The sequence below is a fragment of the Mirounga angustirostris genome, unplaced genomic scaffold, assembly GCF_029215605.1.
Source record: "Mirounga angustirostris isolate CCGP_5_RB_7025 unplaced genomic scaffold, mMirAng1.0.hap1 SCAF_5, whole genome shotgun sequence".
NCBI lineage: Eukaryota > Metazoa > Chordata > Mammalia > Carnivora > Phocidae > Mirounga > Mirounga angustirostris.
The window spans coordinates 3,625,575-3,642,579 of NW_026991713.1; the positions used below are offsets into that span (position 1 = coordinate 3,625,575).

Here is a 17,005-nt window from a genome sequence, read left to right on the forward strand (position 1 = left end):
CGGTTGGTCGCCGCCGGGAGGCGGGCCCGCGCACGCGCCGCGGGCGGAGGTCCGTGAGGAGGCGCGCTGCGCGCCCTGGCGGCGCGGCTGTTCCCTGCTGCCCGCCGTTTGGGAGCAGCGGCCGGAGGGTCCTGGAGCGCGGAGTCCGGGGGCGGCCCTCCAGGGAACTGAGGCAGCCAGGCGGAGGTGCGCGGGTAGAACAGCGGTGGAAGAAGGCTGTCGGGGGCGCGTCCGCCTCCCGTGCCCGGGACCGAAGCGCACGGGGAGGGAGAAGGAAACAGCCGGGGTCTGAGGCCGCGACCGGAAGGACGGCGTGGGAGTCGCGCGGGCTCGCGGCCGGAAGCGCCGCAGGCCGGAGAATGGGGCCGAGAGCTGCTTGAAGTGGTGACGGTCAGGACGTGTTGGAAATCTAGTGGAAGGCGCCGGACCACAGGTCAAAGACTTGGGCTGAGGAAGCGCAGGCAGGCGACGGAAAAAAGAAACCCTGTAGTTAGATAGATAGATGATAGGTGATAGATGATAGAGATATTCGTTAGATAGATGATAGGTGATAGATAGATGATAGATAGAGAGATATTCGTTAGATAGATAGATGATAGGTGATAGATGATAGATAGGGATATTAGTTAGATAGATAGATGATAGGTGATAGATGATAGAGATATTCGTTAGATAGATAGATGATAGGTGATAGATGATAGATAGGGATATTAGTTAGATAGATAGATGATAGGTGATAGATGATAGAGATATTCGTTAGATAGATAGATGATAGGTGATAGATGATAGATAGGGATATTAGTTAGATAGATAGATGATAGGTGATAGATGATAGAGAGAGATATTAGTTAGATAGATAGATGATAGGTGATAGATGATAGAGATATTCGTTAGATAGATAGATGATAGGTGATAGATGATAGAGAGAGATATTCGTTAGATAGATAGATGATAGGTGATAGATGATAGAGATATTCGTTAGATAGATAGATGATAGGTGATAGATGATAGAGATATTCGTTAGATAGATAGATGATAGGTGATAGATGATAGAGAGAGATATTCGTTAGATAGATAGATGATAGGTGATAGATGATAGAGATATTCGTTAGATAGATAGATGATAGGTGATAGATGATAGATAGGGATATTAGTTAGATAGATAGATGATAGGTGATAGATGATAGAGAGAGATATTCGTTAGATAGATAGATGATAGGTGATAGATGATAGAGATATTCGTTAGATAGATAGATGATAGGTGATAGATGATAGAGAGAGATATTCGTTAGATAGATAGATGATAGGTGATAGATGATAGAGATATTCGTTAGATAGATGATAGGTGATAGATGATAGAGATATTCGTTAGATAGATAGATGATAGGTGATAGATGATAGAGAGAGATATTCGTTAGATAGATGATAGGTGATAGATGATAGAGATATTCGTTAGATAGATAGATGATAGGTGATAGATGATAGATAGGGATATTCGTTAGATAGATGATAGGTGATAGATAGATGATAGAGATATTCGTTAGATAGATAGATGATAGGTGATAGATGATAGATAGAGATATTCGTTAGATAGATAGATGATAGGTGATAGATGATAGATAGAGATATTCGTTAGATAGATGATAGGTGATAGATGATAGAGATATTCGTTAGATAGATAGATGATAGGTGATAGATGATAGATAGGGATATTAGTTAGATAGATGATAGGTGAGAGATAGATGATAGATAGAGAGATATTCGTTTGATAGATGATAGGTGATAGATGATAGAGAGAGATATTCGTTAGATAGATAGGTGATAGGTGATAGATAGATGACAGAGAGAGAGAGCTATTCGGACTCCTGAAAGCCCCCACGTGAGAGAGGCCCGCGGCGGTAGCCGGGGGACTTTCCGAACCCGGCGGGAGCAAAGCCCGGCGCTGGGCGCCCAGGCAGCATGCAGCGGGAGGCTTCGAGATGTGGCGGTTCTTGGTTCTGAAGGCGACGTGCCACCTCTCCTGAGCCCGCAGATGGAGGCTGAGGCAGAGCGCTGTCCTCTGGGTGTGTTTACGTGCCAGCTCTGTGCCCTGACAGCTCCGTACAGCTATGTGGGGCAGAAGCCCCCTGACACCCACTCTGTCATGTGAGTACGCCGCACTTTTTGGGCCGCTGGCTGAGCTGCTTGGCCGGGGCCTCGCCTGAGTCGGACATGTGGCGTGGGAGTCGTGTTTTAGGCCCATCCCTCCCAGGCTCTGGACGCCGCAGGGGTGACCTGCGGAGGCACCGGGCAAGGCCCCAGGGCCTTCTGGCTCCTCCAGAACCTCCAGGCCCCTCCCGCCCCCCTCGGCCCAGAGACCGGCACCTGCTCCAGCTGTGAGGTAGAAGCGCGGTGGCTCTGGCTGAGGCAGCTCAACTCCTGGAAGTAGAAGGCCCCGTGGCAGCCTCTTCATCTGGGGCTGCGCCTTGTTGCCCTTCCTCCTGGTTCCTGGTGACGTACTTTCTTAGTGGGAAGCCCGCCTGCCCTCTTGCCTGAGGGAAGTGGGTCCTAAGGACCAGCTTCTCATGAATCTGCCCAGAACCGACCTTGAGTAGAGCCAGTGGGTTCTGGAGCTTGACTCTTGACCTCTAACTCGTCCTTCGTTGAATGCCACATCGTGGGGAAGCTGACCAGTACATCGCTCACCCAGTATGTTACTCACATGGGATAGGTGGCGGGGGCCAGGGCTTTCTTGTGGGTGGGTACCTCTGCTGACCAGGAGCACCATCATCACGGACCCCTGTTGGTCTCCTTTGATGTGCGGGCTGAGGCCAGCACCTTACGCAGGGTGTAAGGCGCCCTGGTTCTCCCTGCGTGCTGGGAGCACAGCTTGGGAGTGGGTGTCACCGTGCTGGGAGTGTAGGGAAGGGCTTCGAGAGCTCGGACGGACCTTGTGCTCCCTGCCCCCACCCCAGCGGGCAGGTGGGGTCTGGGGCCTTGCATTGCAGCAGCTGGGGAGGAGTGGTTCTCCCCACCACGGCTGTTAGAGCCGAGAGCAGCTCTGATTTCAGTTCCAGCCTCTCCCCGATGGCTTGCCTTTCTGTTACTACCCGGTGGCACAGGGAGGACCGGCCCCTCCTCCCATGAACCCACCCAGGTGTGTGGGGGGCCCGGGGGAGGTCCATTCCGTGCCGCTTCCAAGCTTCCATTAGTAGAAGTTCAGGCCGTGCTGACCTCTGGCGTCACTTACTGTCCTGCAGCCTCCTGGAGGAGAGTTACATCATGAAGGACCCGTTCACCTCGGACAAGGACAGGTTCCTGGTCCTTGGCTCAAAGTGCAGTTTGTGCAGCCGGCTGGTGTGCGTGGGCCCGGTGGGTAAGCTGCGTGGGCTGGGGCTGCCTCCCCTCCCTCCCTCCCTCCCTCCCTCCCTCCCTGTGGCTGGGACCCCACACATGATCGTGGGAAAGGTGACCTGTGAGCCTTCCCCAAGGATGGCATGAGCATCAGCCTCTCTCTGTGGAGGTGATCCTAGGAGCCCTCTCAGTCACATGGTGGGGGGCCCGGGGATTCTTGGAGGCCAGCTGGTCCACCTCATTATGGTTGGGTCCTGCAGCCAACAGAGGTGAGCAGATAGAGGGGCGAGCTGGGGTCAGTCAGAGGGTCTCAGTGTTGGCTGCGGAGTGGGTGCTGACAGTTCTCCCCCTCCCAGCCATGCCAGTGGCTGTTGTGCTTCTCTCCATGGGACAGTGACCCTCTTCCTGCTTGTTCTTGGAGGGACCTTCTGGAGGAAGGAACTGTGCTTTCTTGAGCATTAGCTGTGGGTCAGGCCCTGTGCTCGGGGCCTGTTTTCCCAGCGCAGGTTCCTTCAATCCTGCCCCAAACCTAGCTGTGCAAAGCAGTATTGCCCCCATCTGATAGGTGAGGACACAGGGTTGAGGAGGCTGAGTAGGCCCAGGCCACCAGGTTAGCGAGCCTATTGTTGGACAACCCAGGGGTGGGTGGAAGTGGGCTGCGTGGCTGAGGTGTGGCCCCTGTAACCCGAGCCGTACAGCCGGACAGCAGTCCCTGGGCATTCTGCTAGGGGGCAGAGTACAGGCAAGGCTGCTGCATCACAGACTGGGTTTAAACATCAGCCTCTGTCAACGTCAGGGTGATGAGATTTGACAGGGTGCGACGAAGCCTTAGCAAGGCAGAGGCCTGCGTGTTCGAGGACATGCGGCAGCTGGTGAGGACTCAGCAGGAGAGAAGCAGTTGGGAAATGGAAAGGGGGGTTGGGCATGGGGGAGGGGAGAAGCCTTAAATGCCACACTTACACATTTGGGCTGCACTTGGTGAGCAGAGGAGAGGGTGCTCCATATGGTATCCGAGAGCTCCAGTGTTCTCGGATGAAGTGCTTGGTTGGTGGCGAGTCCCCTCTCTTAACATGGGAACAGATCTCTTCCGAGAACTGCAGGAAGGACAGCCTTGTCTTAGCTGAGGCACACTCTGAGCTGCTGGAACAGAGAGACCCCCTAAACACAGTGGCCTGATCATGACAATCTTCACTTTTTGTATGTCTAAGAGTCTAGAGCAGGTGGCGCCATGCCATTCTCAAAACACAGCATGTGCTGGGTCCGCAGTGGCTGCCTCAGCTCCCACCATCATACCTATGCTCCCACCTGCCGGAAGAGACAGGGAGCACATGCCCATTCCTTCAAAGGGCACAACCAGGAGGCGGCACAGAGCTGCCAATGACACAGACCCAGTCCTGTGGCCACACCCAGTTGCAGAAGGGGCTGGGAAAGTAGTCTTTGGACAGGGCCCTGGGCAATGAGTCTCAGGAGTTGAGTGGCAAAAGATGGGCACAGGGGAGAATGGCCGCGGTTGGACAGATCTGACCTCTCGCCCAGACCAGCCACTCACCAGTGGCTGCGCCCAGCACCGGTGGTCACCAAGCCCCTGTCACACTGCTGTGATAACCAGGAGAGGGAGGAATCTAGAATCTCTGACAGTTTAGGTGTGGCCCTGGCTCTAGCTTCTCGTTGTTTCCACGTCCCCCGTGACGGAGCATGGCAGTCCCCAGAGTCTTTCCACTCCATCCACGCTCTCTCACCTGGGTTGACCCAGGCCTGCACTGCCTTGTTCTCTCTGACACCTTCGCCAATCTCACTGGGTGATTCCCACATGCTCAGAACCCCCCAATACCCCACTGCCTGCAGGGGCTGACAGGGGTCTCTTGCCTACTTGCTCTCTCCTCCCTGGCGGCCCTCCATTGTGTCTTTTTCTCTTAGGTGATGACCGCGTTCTTGGAGGTGGCTGGCCAGCCCCTGGGCCCTGCTCTCCCTCGTGCTGTTCTGGCCCTGGCCAGCCCCTGCCAACATGGCCCCCCAGCTGCCCCTGCCTAGCACCCTCCCCTCCCCGCCGCCGCCCTGTACGGGGTGAAGGACTGGCCTCTGGGAGAAGCTGCACCCCCTGCTCTGTGGTACTTAGCCCCCATCCTTCCCCCATCCTCTTTCAGGAATGCAGTTTATTCTATTCCAAGAGGTTTTGCCTCCCCTGTGTCCAGGAAAACATGGATGCCTTCCCTCAGGAAATCCGGCAAGACTTGGAGAAAAGGAAAGCTCCATCAAAGAGGCCGGCCAGCCAGCCTGGCTCTCGGACATGAGTGCAGCTGGGTGCCAGGTTGGCATTAGCACCTAGCACAGAGCTTCTGGGCTGGCAGGGTCCCTGCAGCCTGGGTCAGGGATGGGGCTGAGTTGGGAACTATCGTACCCTGCCTTGTTCCGGGGCAGGCAGGAGCAGCGTGTGCAGCTGGAGCGAGCTGGGGCCCAGCCTGCAGCAGGAAGGTGATCGGGAGTCGGGCAGAGAAGGCACTCAAAAGGCAGGCCTTGGACCAGATATCCTGCAGACCTAACCGTGTCCAGAGCCCCCTTGATGCTGAGACTGCAGGGCAAGAACTGAGAAATGGCTCAGAACTGGCACAAAGGGAAGTCGAGGTTGGGCCTGCTGGCCCTTCTGCTCTCCTCCTGGACCTGGGGCTCTAGGCCTTCCCGCAGGGTCATCCCCTGGCTCCTGCTTACACACGGCTGGACCTGGAAGGCCCTTGTGCCCTTCGCATGATTCATCAGATCCAGGAGTGCCTCCAGGTGACATGCTACTCTGCCTGGCCCTGAGGACACAGGAGCGAAGGGACAAAGCCCACTGTCCTGGTCTAGTGTGAGGAGGCCCTCTGGTCATGCTGGGTGGTCATGCTGTCCGTGCTTATGCGGAGGCAGGATGGCTGGGGTGGGGACTCCTGTCTTCCCCATCCTGGGGAGTGAGTGTTCATGCGGTGAAGATGTCACTCTTTGGGACGGTTCACAGGGAGGTGACCTGTGGGAAGGTGCCTGAGGTGTGTGGGGAGCTGCAGGCGTGATTGGGGGTCTGGGGGCAGTGGAATTTTATTTCACATCCTCGTGCTTGGAAAACGTTTTAAATCTTGGCCATGTGTTAGGTCCATAATTAAATACCCAAAGAACTGGTTAATTTTTTGAAAAGTAATCCTTCCCTGGAAACATTTGCGAGGCAGATGTTCTCCTTGGCACCCTGGATCTGGCATTGGTTGGGGGCTGGGGTGTTGCCACGTGCAGTCTCTTCCATCCTATCTGTCCCGCGGGCTCTGGCTCTGGCCCCTATAGGCCCAGTCCCATTCCAAGGTAGAGCAATGCCCTTCCCCTGTCTTCCCTTCCCTCATGCAGGGGCTCACAGCTTGAGGTGCTGGCTTGCCCCTTTCCATGGGGGACCCTGCACCAGCCTTGCAGGCTACTGTAGGCGGCCCTGGGGCACTCCTCCCCCACGGGCACCCCTCCTGCGGGCTCCCCTGCCCCCGTGGCCCCCATGCCGTGGGGGACACACTGAATGGCTCGTTGGCCTCTGTCTGCTGGCTCTCAGGGCTGGAGCGGCTCTGTCTTCACCTGTAACTACTGGGAGGCCAGCTGACGCTGCCCCCGGGGCAGGGGTGGGGGGCAGACATGCATTTGAGGAGAGAATGAAGAAAGAGCTTTTATTGGCTGATGTGTGCACTGGGTTTTATTTCCTGATGCTTCCCCTGCATCACATTACTTTAGACAAATGGCTGTCATTTTGGGGCCACACTGTCCTAGGTCCATTCGAACCGAAGGACAAAAGGACTAGAGGTGAAGACCCCTGGGGGAGTGGGGCGGGGGCTGCTCTGGGCTGAGGGCAGACGCTATAGCCGGGGATTTTCAAGCCAAATGTTCATCTCACGGCATCACTCAGAACTCACCAGCCAATTTTAAAAAAGAGTTTTATTTTTTAAAACCATTAAGGCAACACTATACCCTGAAATTAACTCCTTACATTCATCAGTCTTACAGTAGGACATTCCAAACCTGTACATTCCCATAAATTCAGGATATTAATCAACATACGTGATCAATTCAATCTCCTAGCAGGAAACAGAATAAGACCGAAGATTTTTTAAAAATTAAAGTTACAGTCATTTTCTAATTGCTTGGAACCGCTATTGGTTAATGTGACTCGGAAGATTCCATTTGCTCTTCTGTGCACACCCCTGTTCCCTGAGGCCCTGGATGGATGCCCCCCTCTCCAGACCCAGAGAGAGAACCCCAGAACCTGCTCTAAAAGATCTGCTTTGGAACTGCTCCTGTTTAGTATGAAGACGAGGGGTCTGTCAGCCCCTGAATACTTGGGAGAGTATAAGGCACCAGAGTGGTAACAAACACACCAAGAAACCAAGCTCAGTCTTGCTTTGGAAATCTGCATCCATCTGATGTTCTGACATGTGTCAGTCAGACACTCTCAGTGCCATGGCCCTGTGGACATGAAGAAGTTCTGCCGAGATACTGCGAACGACCCACAGGAGCCTCACGGGGTCTGTGGTTTCCATTGTATGCTTCGGGCTGGGCCATCGGGGGGCTGCCAGACAACCAGCGGTGCAAATATCCCACCCGAAGATTTCGGATTGCCTGAGTGCTTTGGTAATAACCCACAGGTAATAATTTCCTGAAGAACAGACCGTGACCCACGACCCAGGAATAGTTCAGGTCTTCAGCAGGACACTGCTGGGAGCAGTAAGTGACTCTGGACCTGGGTCTCTGGCCCCCTTGCCAGAAGAGACGGTGAAAACAGACTCGCTTGTACTCGCATGTGACTCATGACGAAGGGAACAGATTTACACGGGGAAATAAAATTCTGCATGGCTTGGGAGAGACAAAAAGCTGTGTATGTGTGCACATGTGTATGCAACTGTATGTCAGTTATATTCCAGCATCCTTTGTGTTTCCAGTAGGTTCCATGAGCCAGGCTACTAAGAGTGTGTGTCAACTAATACTGATTTCAAAAGAATCCAAATCTTTGTTATTAGATGCAGGATTGTAAGTTAGTAAAATACACTAAAATTTTTCTTAAACTTGAATCACAGTATTTAAGATATAGCTATTAACATAGTTCATTTTACCATACAGTGTAGGAAAAATGACAAACACAAATACTGTGACCTTACTGGAAAGGGTACTGAGTGGTATTCATCTATTGTGAGGTACTTTTTTTTTTTCCTTTGTTTTTTTAGGCCTGAAAAAAAGGAACAGACTGTCTGTGCTTTTAAAAAGAGAAGATAGTTTCCAAAAGTGAATGATTTTACTTTGGAAAGATCGGTCACTCACTTGTCTTCAGGGCCCGAAGCTTGACCTCCCTGCCCTGAGAAGGCCATGCTGAGGCCGGGGGACCCCCTGGGGGCAAGAGCCCTCACCTCCGGGCTCATGGTGGAGGGCGGGTCCCTGCACTGGTCTCCATGGTGCCGCAGTTTGTCGAATTAGCAAAGTTTAGATGTTGGGTGTGGGGAGAAGGGTAAGGGAGGAGGAGGCTAGTATATTCCTTCTCCAGAGAAGCACTTGGGGAAGTTCTTCACATTTGACCCAAAATAGCAAACATTTTAAATTAAAAAAACCTGATCCAGGTCTTAACCCTATCTCTGATGTTAAAAAAAAAAAGTTTCTTAGTGGTTTTTTTTTTTTTTTTTTCTTTTCTTTTGGCAAATAAGGCATTGAACAGCTAGGGGGCCCCTGGAGTCCTTGACATTCTCCATTGCTTCAATCAAGACGTGACATTGAACATGGGTGCAGTTTGGTCTGTTCTGTTTGGCAAGGAATTCCAAAAGGATGTGGCTGTATGTATTTCAGCTGAGCCACATTATATGGTCCCTGTCCTCCCCACCCCCGTTTTCCCGAGGTGGGGTAGTTACACGGTGACACTTGTCTTTGTCTCAGCCTGAAATGTTGAGAAGCAAATGGTCTGCTGAGAGCCCCATGCTAGACCTGAGAAGGTGTCCCAGGCCTCAGGCTGCTAGCCTCTCAGTTGCTGTCCGATTACGTGGGCCACACCCACAGCCTTTATGAGCCTCAGCCCACTCCATGGGAGTATTAAGACACCCAGCTGCACTCCACAAAACAGCATCGTGGAAAGAATTCTGTAATTCTTTAAACTAACGCATGAAGACTCATTGTCTTTTCAACTTTCAGTATCCCCTCTAATTTGCATTGTGGTTTCCAGAGAAATGTAATGGATCTCCTCTATCCTGAGTCAGAGGAAAGTTCACTGCCTTTATCCTTACTCTGGTGTGTGTCACAGGCTGGGGGTCAATGACCATTTTCCTGAATTCTGTTAAAATGGCATATATATATCCCAGCAAAAAATGTAGACTCAACCTTTGGAGCCTGGCAAGAATCCTTAATCCCAGGGGGACCCCTATACATCAGCTTGGACCAAGAGTTAAGAGAAGCTGGGCCACTTTTTTTTAAAAGGAGAAGAACAAGTACAGAGAGCCTGGCTTTGGAGTCACCCGGTGCTGGGCTGTGCCTGTGCTATAAAGACTGGGTACGTGGGAAGAAACTTCCACGGACACTTAATAATCAGTAAGCCCTCGGTGGCTGGCATCGATCGTAGCTGGTGACTTCCACAGACAGTGGGATGTCCTTGCCATCCTGAATGGACACACTGCTGTGAACTTAAAGGCTTTCAGTAAGTGGCCCCTCCAGGAACACCTGCAGTGCAGGTTGGTCAAAACAGTGTACCCCTCTTGAAACAGGCATTTGTAAGACATTCCAGAGACGGGTGTGGCCACTGGGTCGAGACAAAAACAAACCAAAAAACCACCCTCCATCGTGTATGCAGTGGCTAGGTATCAAATGTGCTTGGTGCTGCTGTGGCTTGAAGAAGGGAGCACGAGGAAGGAAGTGCCCAGAAGCAGCAAGGAGGCCCAAGTGCGCCTTGAAAAGTCACAGCCCGGCTAAGTCGGCCCGGAGGCATCTGCTTCCAGCCTCATCTGGCAGGGTCTCTCCCTGAGCAGGCTGCCTCGGCCAGCAGGTGCAGCCGAGGAGCAGGGGAGGCCCTCCACAGGGCGGGTCACTGCGGCCAGTGACTGTTCCCACTTCCAGACCTGGGTCATGCTCCAACTCACCCAAACTGGGGGCAGCAACTTCTGCACATGTGTATCTTGGAGGCTCAACCGAAGTGCCTTTAAGAAGTCACATGACCTTCTGCCTCTCAGCGTGCAATCAAGCAAAGGTGTGTAACTTCTGAATCTTATTCATAAATGATCTGACTATAGATGCTCCAGAAGGACCCCGAGTGTTTCGTGTACCTTAATTTTAACTGTGCCTTTTGATGTATCATATTGAGGTAGCGGTTATGCTGTAGATTTGGGGAAACAGTAGTTGCTAAATTAATAATCTACTTATCGCACATTAAACAAAGGATTTTACTTGTGCCTTGAGCTTCTGCTCAGATCTTAGGACGCCGCCCTGTCTCTGGAACCCCCACATGATCCTTGAGGCTGTTCGCTCCCTTAGAGTTTCAGTAAGAAATGCATCCGAAATGCAGAAGGATACATGCTTGCTCTTAAAATGAAGAGTCCCTTTAAAACAAGGATCGCTCTCACAAGCATTCCTGAATGCACCATGCACCAAGGTTCTTCTCCTGGACTTCACATTCTTATTGCCATATGTACACCTACTCTTTAGGGAGATGCTTGGAGTGCATCTCATCCGAGAGTTACAGGAAGGCCACAGGGAAACTCGAGAGCAAGGCGGGAAGGAAGGAGCGGCTCACTGGCGCTTTGATGATTCCCACACTGCCCTGCCTCTCACTTGTGCTGATGCAGTTGCCAGCATCCTGGTTTTGATGCTGCTGGGCTTCCCCAAGACGGCCACTGGTGTGTGCGGCCCTCAAGGTGGCAGGGGCAGGATTCCGTGTGTGGGACACCCAGCTGGAAATGCCTGGGAGGACGAAAAGGACTGGGGAGAGCGGGCCAGGCCGGCTCCGGAGCTGGAGCTGCCTGCTGAGTTCAGGACTCGTTCCTTCTCAGCCCTGCAGACGAAGGCTGGGTGTAATTTTGTGGTCTCTGAGGCATGTGGCACTTGTGGCTACAAACAGTGACTTGCCAAAGGGCATCAAGGTGGTAGCGAGGGGAGCTGCACCGCGGGCCGAGCTCCCCAGCAGAGGAGGGGCTCCGTGCTCTGGTCTGAGGCTTCTCGAACCTGTTCTGTCATATCTACCCCACTTCGTGCTGATGTCTGCTGAAATCCAGCAGGCAATAAATGCGCTTTAACGAGTCCCTACTGGAAATGCGACAGTATTCTGAACGGGTGAATAATTTGTCTGTATCTGACTGTCGGTGGACTGAGAAATCTTTGATTAGATGGCCCGAACATTCTGCGTGGCAATCAGTGACTGTTACTTAAAATGAACGGGAATCTGTGATTTTCTTCCCATCGGTACCAGTGAACGAATTCAAGTGACTTTCGAGCTGCGCTCTCTGCAGCCTCCTTCGTGGCCTCACCGGGAACATCGCTGGGAGCCTAGCCGGGCCCCAAGAGAGCCAAAGGCTCACTAACACTAGCACTACAGAACCCGGTGACTTCGGCGGCAGAATGCATGAAATAAAGAGCTTTTAAAAATAAGTTTTATGAGAACAGAACCAGAGCGAGCGACTTTTCTGAAAGCCTGGGTCTTGAGGGTCCCTTTCTGAGGCCACGTCCACCAATGGCATCTACCTGGGACACCTGAGAAGAGAGGCCAGTGGTCGACAGAGGCAACACAGACGTGGCACCAGCCCGAGGGGCCTTGTCTTAGGGAAGAACGCCCACATGGACGTGCGTGCCCTCTGACTCGGGATGACCTCTGGACAGGTATCATTCATACGTGGAAATACTTTTATCTGCTTCCAACAGATCCTTTGATTGGCTCTCTCAACAAAATAAAAATGAAAACTACCACTAAGGTTTAATTTTGAGGAGGATGTGCCCGTTTTCACGGGCACATGTGTTCGCCTTTTCTAGTTGAAACCTTACAGTTTTATCGTTCTCTCTCCTGTTGAATTTCCTTGATGCTGACCTTGGGAACTTTATCAAGTTCAATCCTAATCATTCTTCCAGAGCAAGTATAGCGACCTTCTAGAGCCACGTTTTCTAGAGACGGAGGGGGAGGGGTGCCAAAGGTACAACCAGGTGCTACGACGAGCTGCCATGAGGCAGGGGGTCAGGGGCAGGTGGCCAGTGACACCCTTGCGGAGGTGTCAGCTCAGGTCGGGCTGGCCTGCAGGGCAGGGCTGCTGTAAATCCCCTGACAGGACATTTACATACCACGGTGGACAGAAAGAGTCTTTCCAGGTCCATATGCTCTGGGACGAAAACCACTATTAACACTGCTTTCATAACCAGACCGGGTTGAGAAATGATCTTTGAGGCTGAAACAAATATTTCAGATGTTGGGAAAGCCGCCTTCCCTATGTAACTGGAAAACTGCCCCATGAAGGACTCTGTGCCTGTCCCCCTCATTCTCCACGTGGTCCCCTTGGGGCCCACGCTCCAAAGTCCTGTTTGCCTTGCCTTCTACACTCTCGGGAGCAGCTACTGCCACCAAGAGTTAAAAAAATAAAGCTGCGGGGTGCCTGGGTGGCTCAGTTGGTTGGGCGACTGCCTTCGGCTCGGGTCATGATCCTGGAGTCCCGGGATCGAGTCCCGCATCGGGCTCCCTGCTCGGCGGGGAGTCTGCTTCTCCCTCTGACCTTCCCCCCTCTCATGTGCTCTCTCTCTCTCTCTCACTCTCTCAAATAAATGAATAAATAAAATCTTTAAAAATAAAATAAAATAAAGCTGCATATTTTAAAAAGCAACACAGGAAAAGGCCAAGGAGCTGCCTTGACACATGGGGCCCAGAGGAACACTGACAAACAACTTGTCAGTTTGCCCCCGAAAACGCTATCATGGCCCCCAAACAATCTGACTCAGTTGGTTCTGATTTGATAGGAAATAGGTCAGAGGGATGGACAACTGACATACTTTCCGTTTGTCTTGCTCCTGCTGACTCCAGATGCCAGCTTGAAACAGGCAGAGCATCGAGTCCAGGGGGAGTCTTGAGATGCGGCTTTCTGGGATCTTCTATACAAACCTGGAAACAGGCCCTTCCGCCCTATTAAGTCACAGCCATGAACACAGTGAAAACCAACCGACTGCTGCGTTTGGATAGCTTATCAAAGAATCCTCTGAAATTTTAAATCCTATGATTAAGAAACAGCACGTTGTCTGTCTTCAAATTCAGGAAACAGAATTAGAGTCTTCCCAATAAATATTTTGCTGTTTTTTAAAAATACCTAACCTTTGGATTCATCTAGATTTACAGGATTATAAAAGTTAAAAAGTGCTGATTAGTTTTTAAAATGATAAGGGAGCGCAACAGTCAAAAGGCAGCAAAAGGCGAAGACAGACCACGTATTTCGAGGTCACCAGTTAATTCAGCGCTATGTTACTCATGTGATATCAAGAAATCTGCATTGATTAATATCAGGTGAGTTAAAATCAGACCGCTGGGCATCATTCCCCTTAATTTTCTAAGAACTGCCTATCAGCTACCTGTCACCAGCATTTTAATACTTTGCACGTTCTCAGAAGTACTGGTGTGAAAAAGAAAGAAATGTGGTCTAGGGTTCCGGTTACCTAGGGCTCATCCGTCCCATTCTCTGAGGTGAAAATGGTGGAATTTGTGCAAAGCGATGTTGCTCCCGTTCCCCATCTGTAGTGCTGTTGACTTTAGAAGTCCTTGGCACGTGGCTTGTGCGTTTCACTTTCAAGCCCTCAGTACATGTCCCTGTAGATTTCTTGCAGCAGCGGGTGCAGGGCGGCGTCAGACTCCGTCTTTTTGATGACCTGCACGAGCTGCGCGTGCTCTGTGACGAGCTGCCGGAGGTCTGCCATTTTTTGAAGGAGTTTTGGGAAGAGGAAGGTGTTGTCTGGGTGGTTGGTCTGCAAGTGAAGTTTGAGCACGTGCACAATGCCCTCCTGCATTTTTTCAATGTGTCCCACGTTTAGAAGGCCGGGACGATCTAGTCTCAAAAGAAAGAAGACATGTTTGTGATAATCACTCCACTGACGCCTCGTAACTGTTTATCGGTTGGGGAAACCAAACATTCTTATTTTATGTGGCCTTTCTTTCTTACTCCGCCTTGGACTCGGCTGGAAGACAGAACTCCATTCTTCCAAAGTCACTGGGCCTACTGGGCAGACAGGACAAATACTCGGTCCTAAATATTTGTGTACTACCTTAAATCGACCAGCTGCCCTGCAGCATGGCCCTTTCATTTTGGGTTTATCTGATTACCACCGGTCAGGGGAAAAACCCCAAAACATTAGGAGTAACCATACATTCCGATGATGATTAAAACAACCAGTTTTGCATAATATGAAATGAAATACTTCTTCTTGAATGAAAACTAGATATCTGGTTTCAGGTTTTCCATCACCACGTGAAGGAGTGTGATTGTGTTAGACTTGGTTTTGTGGCGTAAAGCGCTGTGAGGGTAGGAAAGCTACAGTCTTCCGGTACGAGTCAGCTGCATAGACTGGGGAACAAGGTGGCAGATGGTAGCTGCACAGGATGCTGCCGAGCCCCAGGGAGGCCTGAGATCTGGTCCCGGCAGGTCAGCGAACACACCACACGCCCTCCCTGGGGTAGCTCAACCGCAGGCACCGGACCTCCCAGGCAGCCTGAGACCACGCGTCCTGCCTTGGGTCCAGAACACACCCTGTCCCCGTCCCTGTCCAATAGGCAGTGCTCTCTTCAAAGCCCCGTCCTTACTAGGATCGTTAAAAGTGTTGCTAAGGGTGTGGATTTTTTCATTGCTTTTTTTGGTTGTAAAATGAATATAATTACTCACTTTTTAAACAGATTAAAAAAAACAGAAAGCGAATCCCCCTCATGAGGTTTAATGTGTATCACACCAGACCCTTTTCTATATATAGGATTGATACATGATTTTTTTTTTTGAGAGAGAAAGAGCCAGCATTGGGGGGGGGGGGGGCGCAGAGGGAGAGAGAGGGAATCTGAAGCAGGCTCCCCACTCAGCGTGGGGCCTGATACTGGGCTCTATCTCGCGACCCTGAGTTCATGACCTGAGCCAAAACCAAGAGTCAGAGGCTTAACTGACTGAGCCACCCAGGTGCCCCAGGATTGATATATGATTATAATTTCTTTTAGAAAACTGTGCTCCTACCACTCATGAGGGTGGTGCAATTGCTTTTTACCCACAACACTACATCTTGAGCGTACAAAGGACAAGGGTAGCTTACGTACAACTGTTCTGCATTTTACATTTTTTGCCAGAGCATAAGGACTCCCTCCACCTGACCGTGCACAGCTGGATAGTAACAGGGACAGCAGGGACGGGCCTTGTGGGGCTCCCGGAGTCTGGGTGGCTGTGACCAGCCTCAGCTCCACCAGTCAGCCAACTGTGGGGCACACCTTCTAGCAGTTTGTGGCGGTGGTCGGTGGTCGCCCCGTCAGTCTCCCCCAGGCTGGGTGAGGTCAGCTGAGTTTACAGTATGGGGATGACCTTCTTCTACCAGGACAGGGTTATTTAAAGGAACAGGACACTGAGCCAAAATTCTGGGAGCTGCAGAGCCAGCTTCCCTGCAGAGAGGCCCAGATTTTCCTTCACTGGGATCCATTTCCTTTGGCAAGGCAAACTGCAAACACCGCCAGTTAGCTACCGATATTTTTCATTATGAAATAGAATAAATATACCAATAGTGAGATAAACTGTACTAACATCTGTATGGCATTTCATAGAATACTGTCTATGATATGGATATGATACTATAATAATAGAATTCTATAATAATACACACCGTATATTATGATTCTAAGATGTATTAGATATTAGATATGTTAGATAAAATTATATTACCATTGCACCTAATCTATTTGATATAGTTATATTATACTTAGAAATAGAATATCATGTATGTAACATAATTATGGATGGAACATATTTATATAATGTACAAATATATATTTACATATAATAACATATGCTGTGCTATGATACAGTATAATTCTCACTTAATTCCCCGCGGTGGCGACGCAGGGGCTCAGACGCCCTCCCGTCTGCCAGTGTGCACTCCACGGCGCACCACTCACGCACAGACCAGATTTACTGCTGTCCTGCGGGATAGGAGGCTGCAGGTGACGTGGCACCACATTCGGCCAACGACTTACCTCCACAGCAAATTATAGCAGCCACAAAAAGGGAGATATCACTGTCGTCCAGCTCTAGCGCGTTGAACTTCATTGCAAAATCAAACTTAGGTTCCATGATATCACAAAACGGTTTCCTTAGGCTCTTTAGGAATTCACGAGTTATAAAGCCATTTCCATATGCTACCAGCATCCCGTCTTTATTCATCACAGAAGACAGCATGGCAAATATGGCCTCATAAACTCCGTATTTCAGCAAAGTGACCTGATCATTCAAGTCCAAGTTGGCAAAGCCAGGGATGGACTTGGCGAACTCGGTGAGCTCGGTGACGGTCTCCACGGACGTGCACTGGCAGCAGTGGAAGATGCGGACTTCCGCCTCCTTGTTCTGGATGCCGTTGGCCACCAACTTGGCCACCAGAGTCTTCTCAGCCATACACAATGTCTCCATGTCGTGTATGACAAAGGGCTGCAAAGAAAGACATGGAAATGAGCCAG

At 51.0% G+C, this 17,005-nt stretch overlaps 2 protein-coding genes across 7 annotated transcripts in view; one reads left to right on the forward strand and one right to left on the reverse strand.

Moving 5' to 3' along the window:
* Positions 1-21: 21 nt before the first annotated feature.
* Positions 22-6,484, forward strand: CDPF1 (cysteine rich DPF motif domain containing 1). 2 transcript variants are annotated; one of them, XM_064590491.1, is made up of 3 exons: positions 22-2,145; positions 3,240-3,351; positions 5,251-6,484. In XM_064590491.1, the coding sequence occupies exons 1-3, from the start codon at positions 2,033-2,035 to the stop codon at positions 5,362-5,364; spliced, it is 339 nt and encodes a 112-aa protein (XP_064446561.1). In that variant the 5' UTR covers positions 22-2,032; the 3' UTR covers positions 5,365-6,484. The 2 variants fall into 2 exon arrangements, with proteins under 2 accessions (XP_064446561.1, XP_045728295.1); XM_045872339.3 differs by having other exon boundaries at positions 24-2,145; positions 5,478-6,484.
* Positions 6,485-7,248: 764 nt separating this feature from the next.
* Positions 7,249-17,005, reverse strand: part of PPARA (peroxisome proliferator activated receptor alpha) — a 65,648-nt gene continuing 55,891 nt past the window's right edge. For 4 of the 5 annotated variants that reach the window (XM_045872326.3, XM_045872328.3, XM_064590489.1 and 1 more), the window contains exons 7-8: positions 16,529-16,976; positions 7,249-14,357 (exon numbers count right to left, since the gene is read on the reverse strand). In XM_045872326.3, the coding sequence (XP_045728282.1) occupies positions 14,110-14,357; positions 16,529-16,976 (696 nt within the window). In that variant the 3' untranslated portion in view covers positions 7,249-14,109. Of the gene's footprint in view, positions 14,363-16,528; positions 16,977-17,005 lie in introns of all 5 variants that reach the window. The other variant, XM_045872329.3, reaches the window with a different exon arrangement.

Excerpts from the sequence above, each read along its gene's own strand:
- CDPF1 (XM_045872339.3), top strand. The coding sequence starts at position 2,033 with ATGGAGGCTGAGGCAGAGCGCTGTCCTCTGGGTGTGTTTACGTGCCAG. Across the intron at positions 2,146-3,239 it reads CCTGACACCCACTCTGTCAT|CCTCCTGGAGGAGAGTTACA; the intron begins GTGAGTACGCCG and ends ACTGTCCTGCAG. Across the intron at positions 3,352-5,477 it reads GGCTGGTGTGCGTGGGCCCG|GAATGCAGTTTATTCTATTC; the intron begins GTGGGTAAGCTG and ends ATCCTCTTTCAG.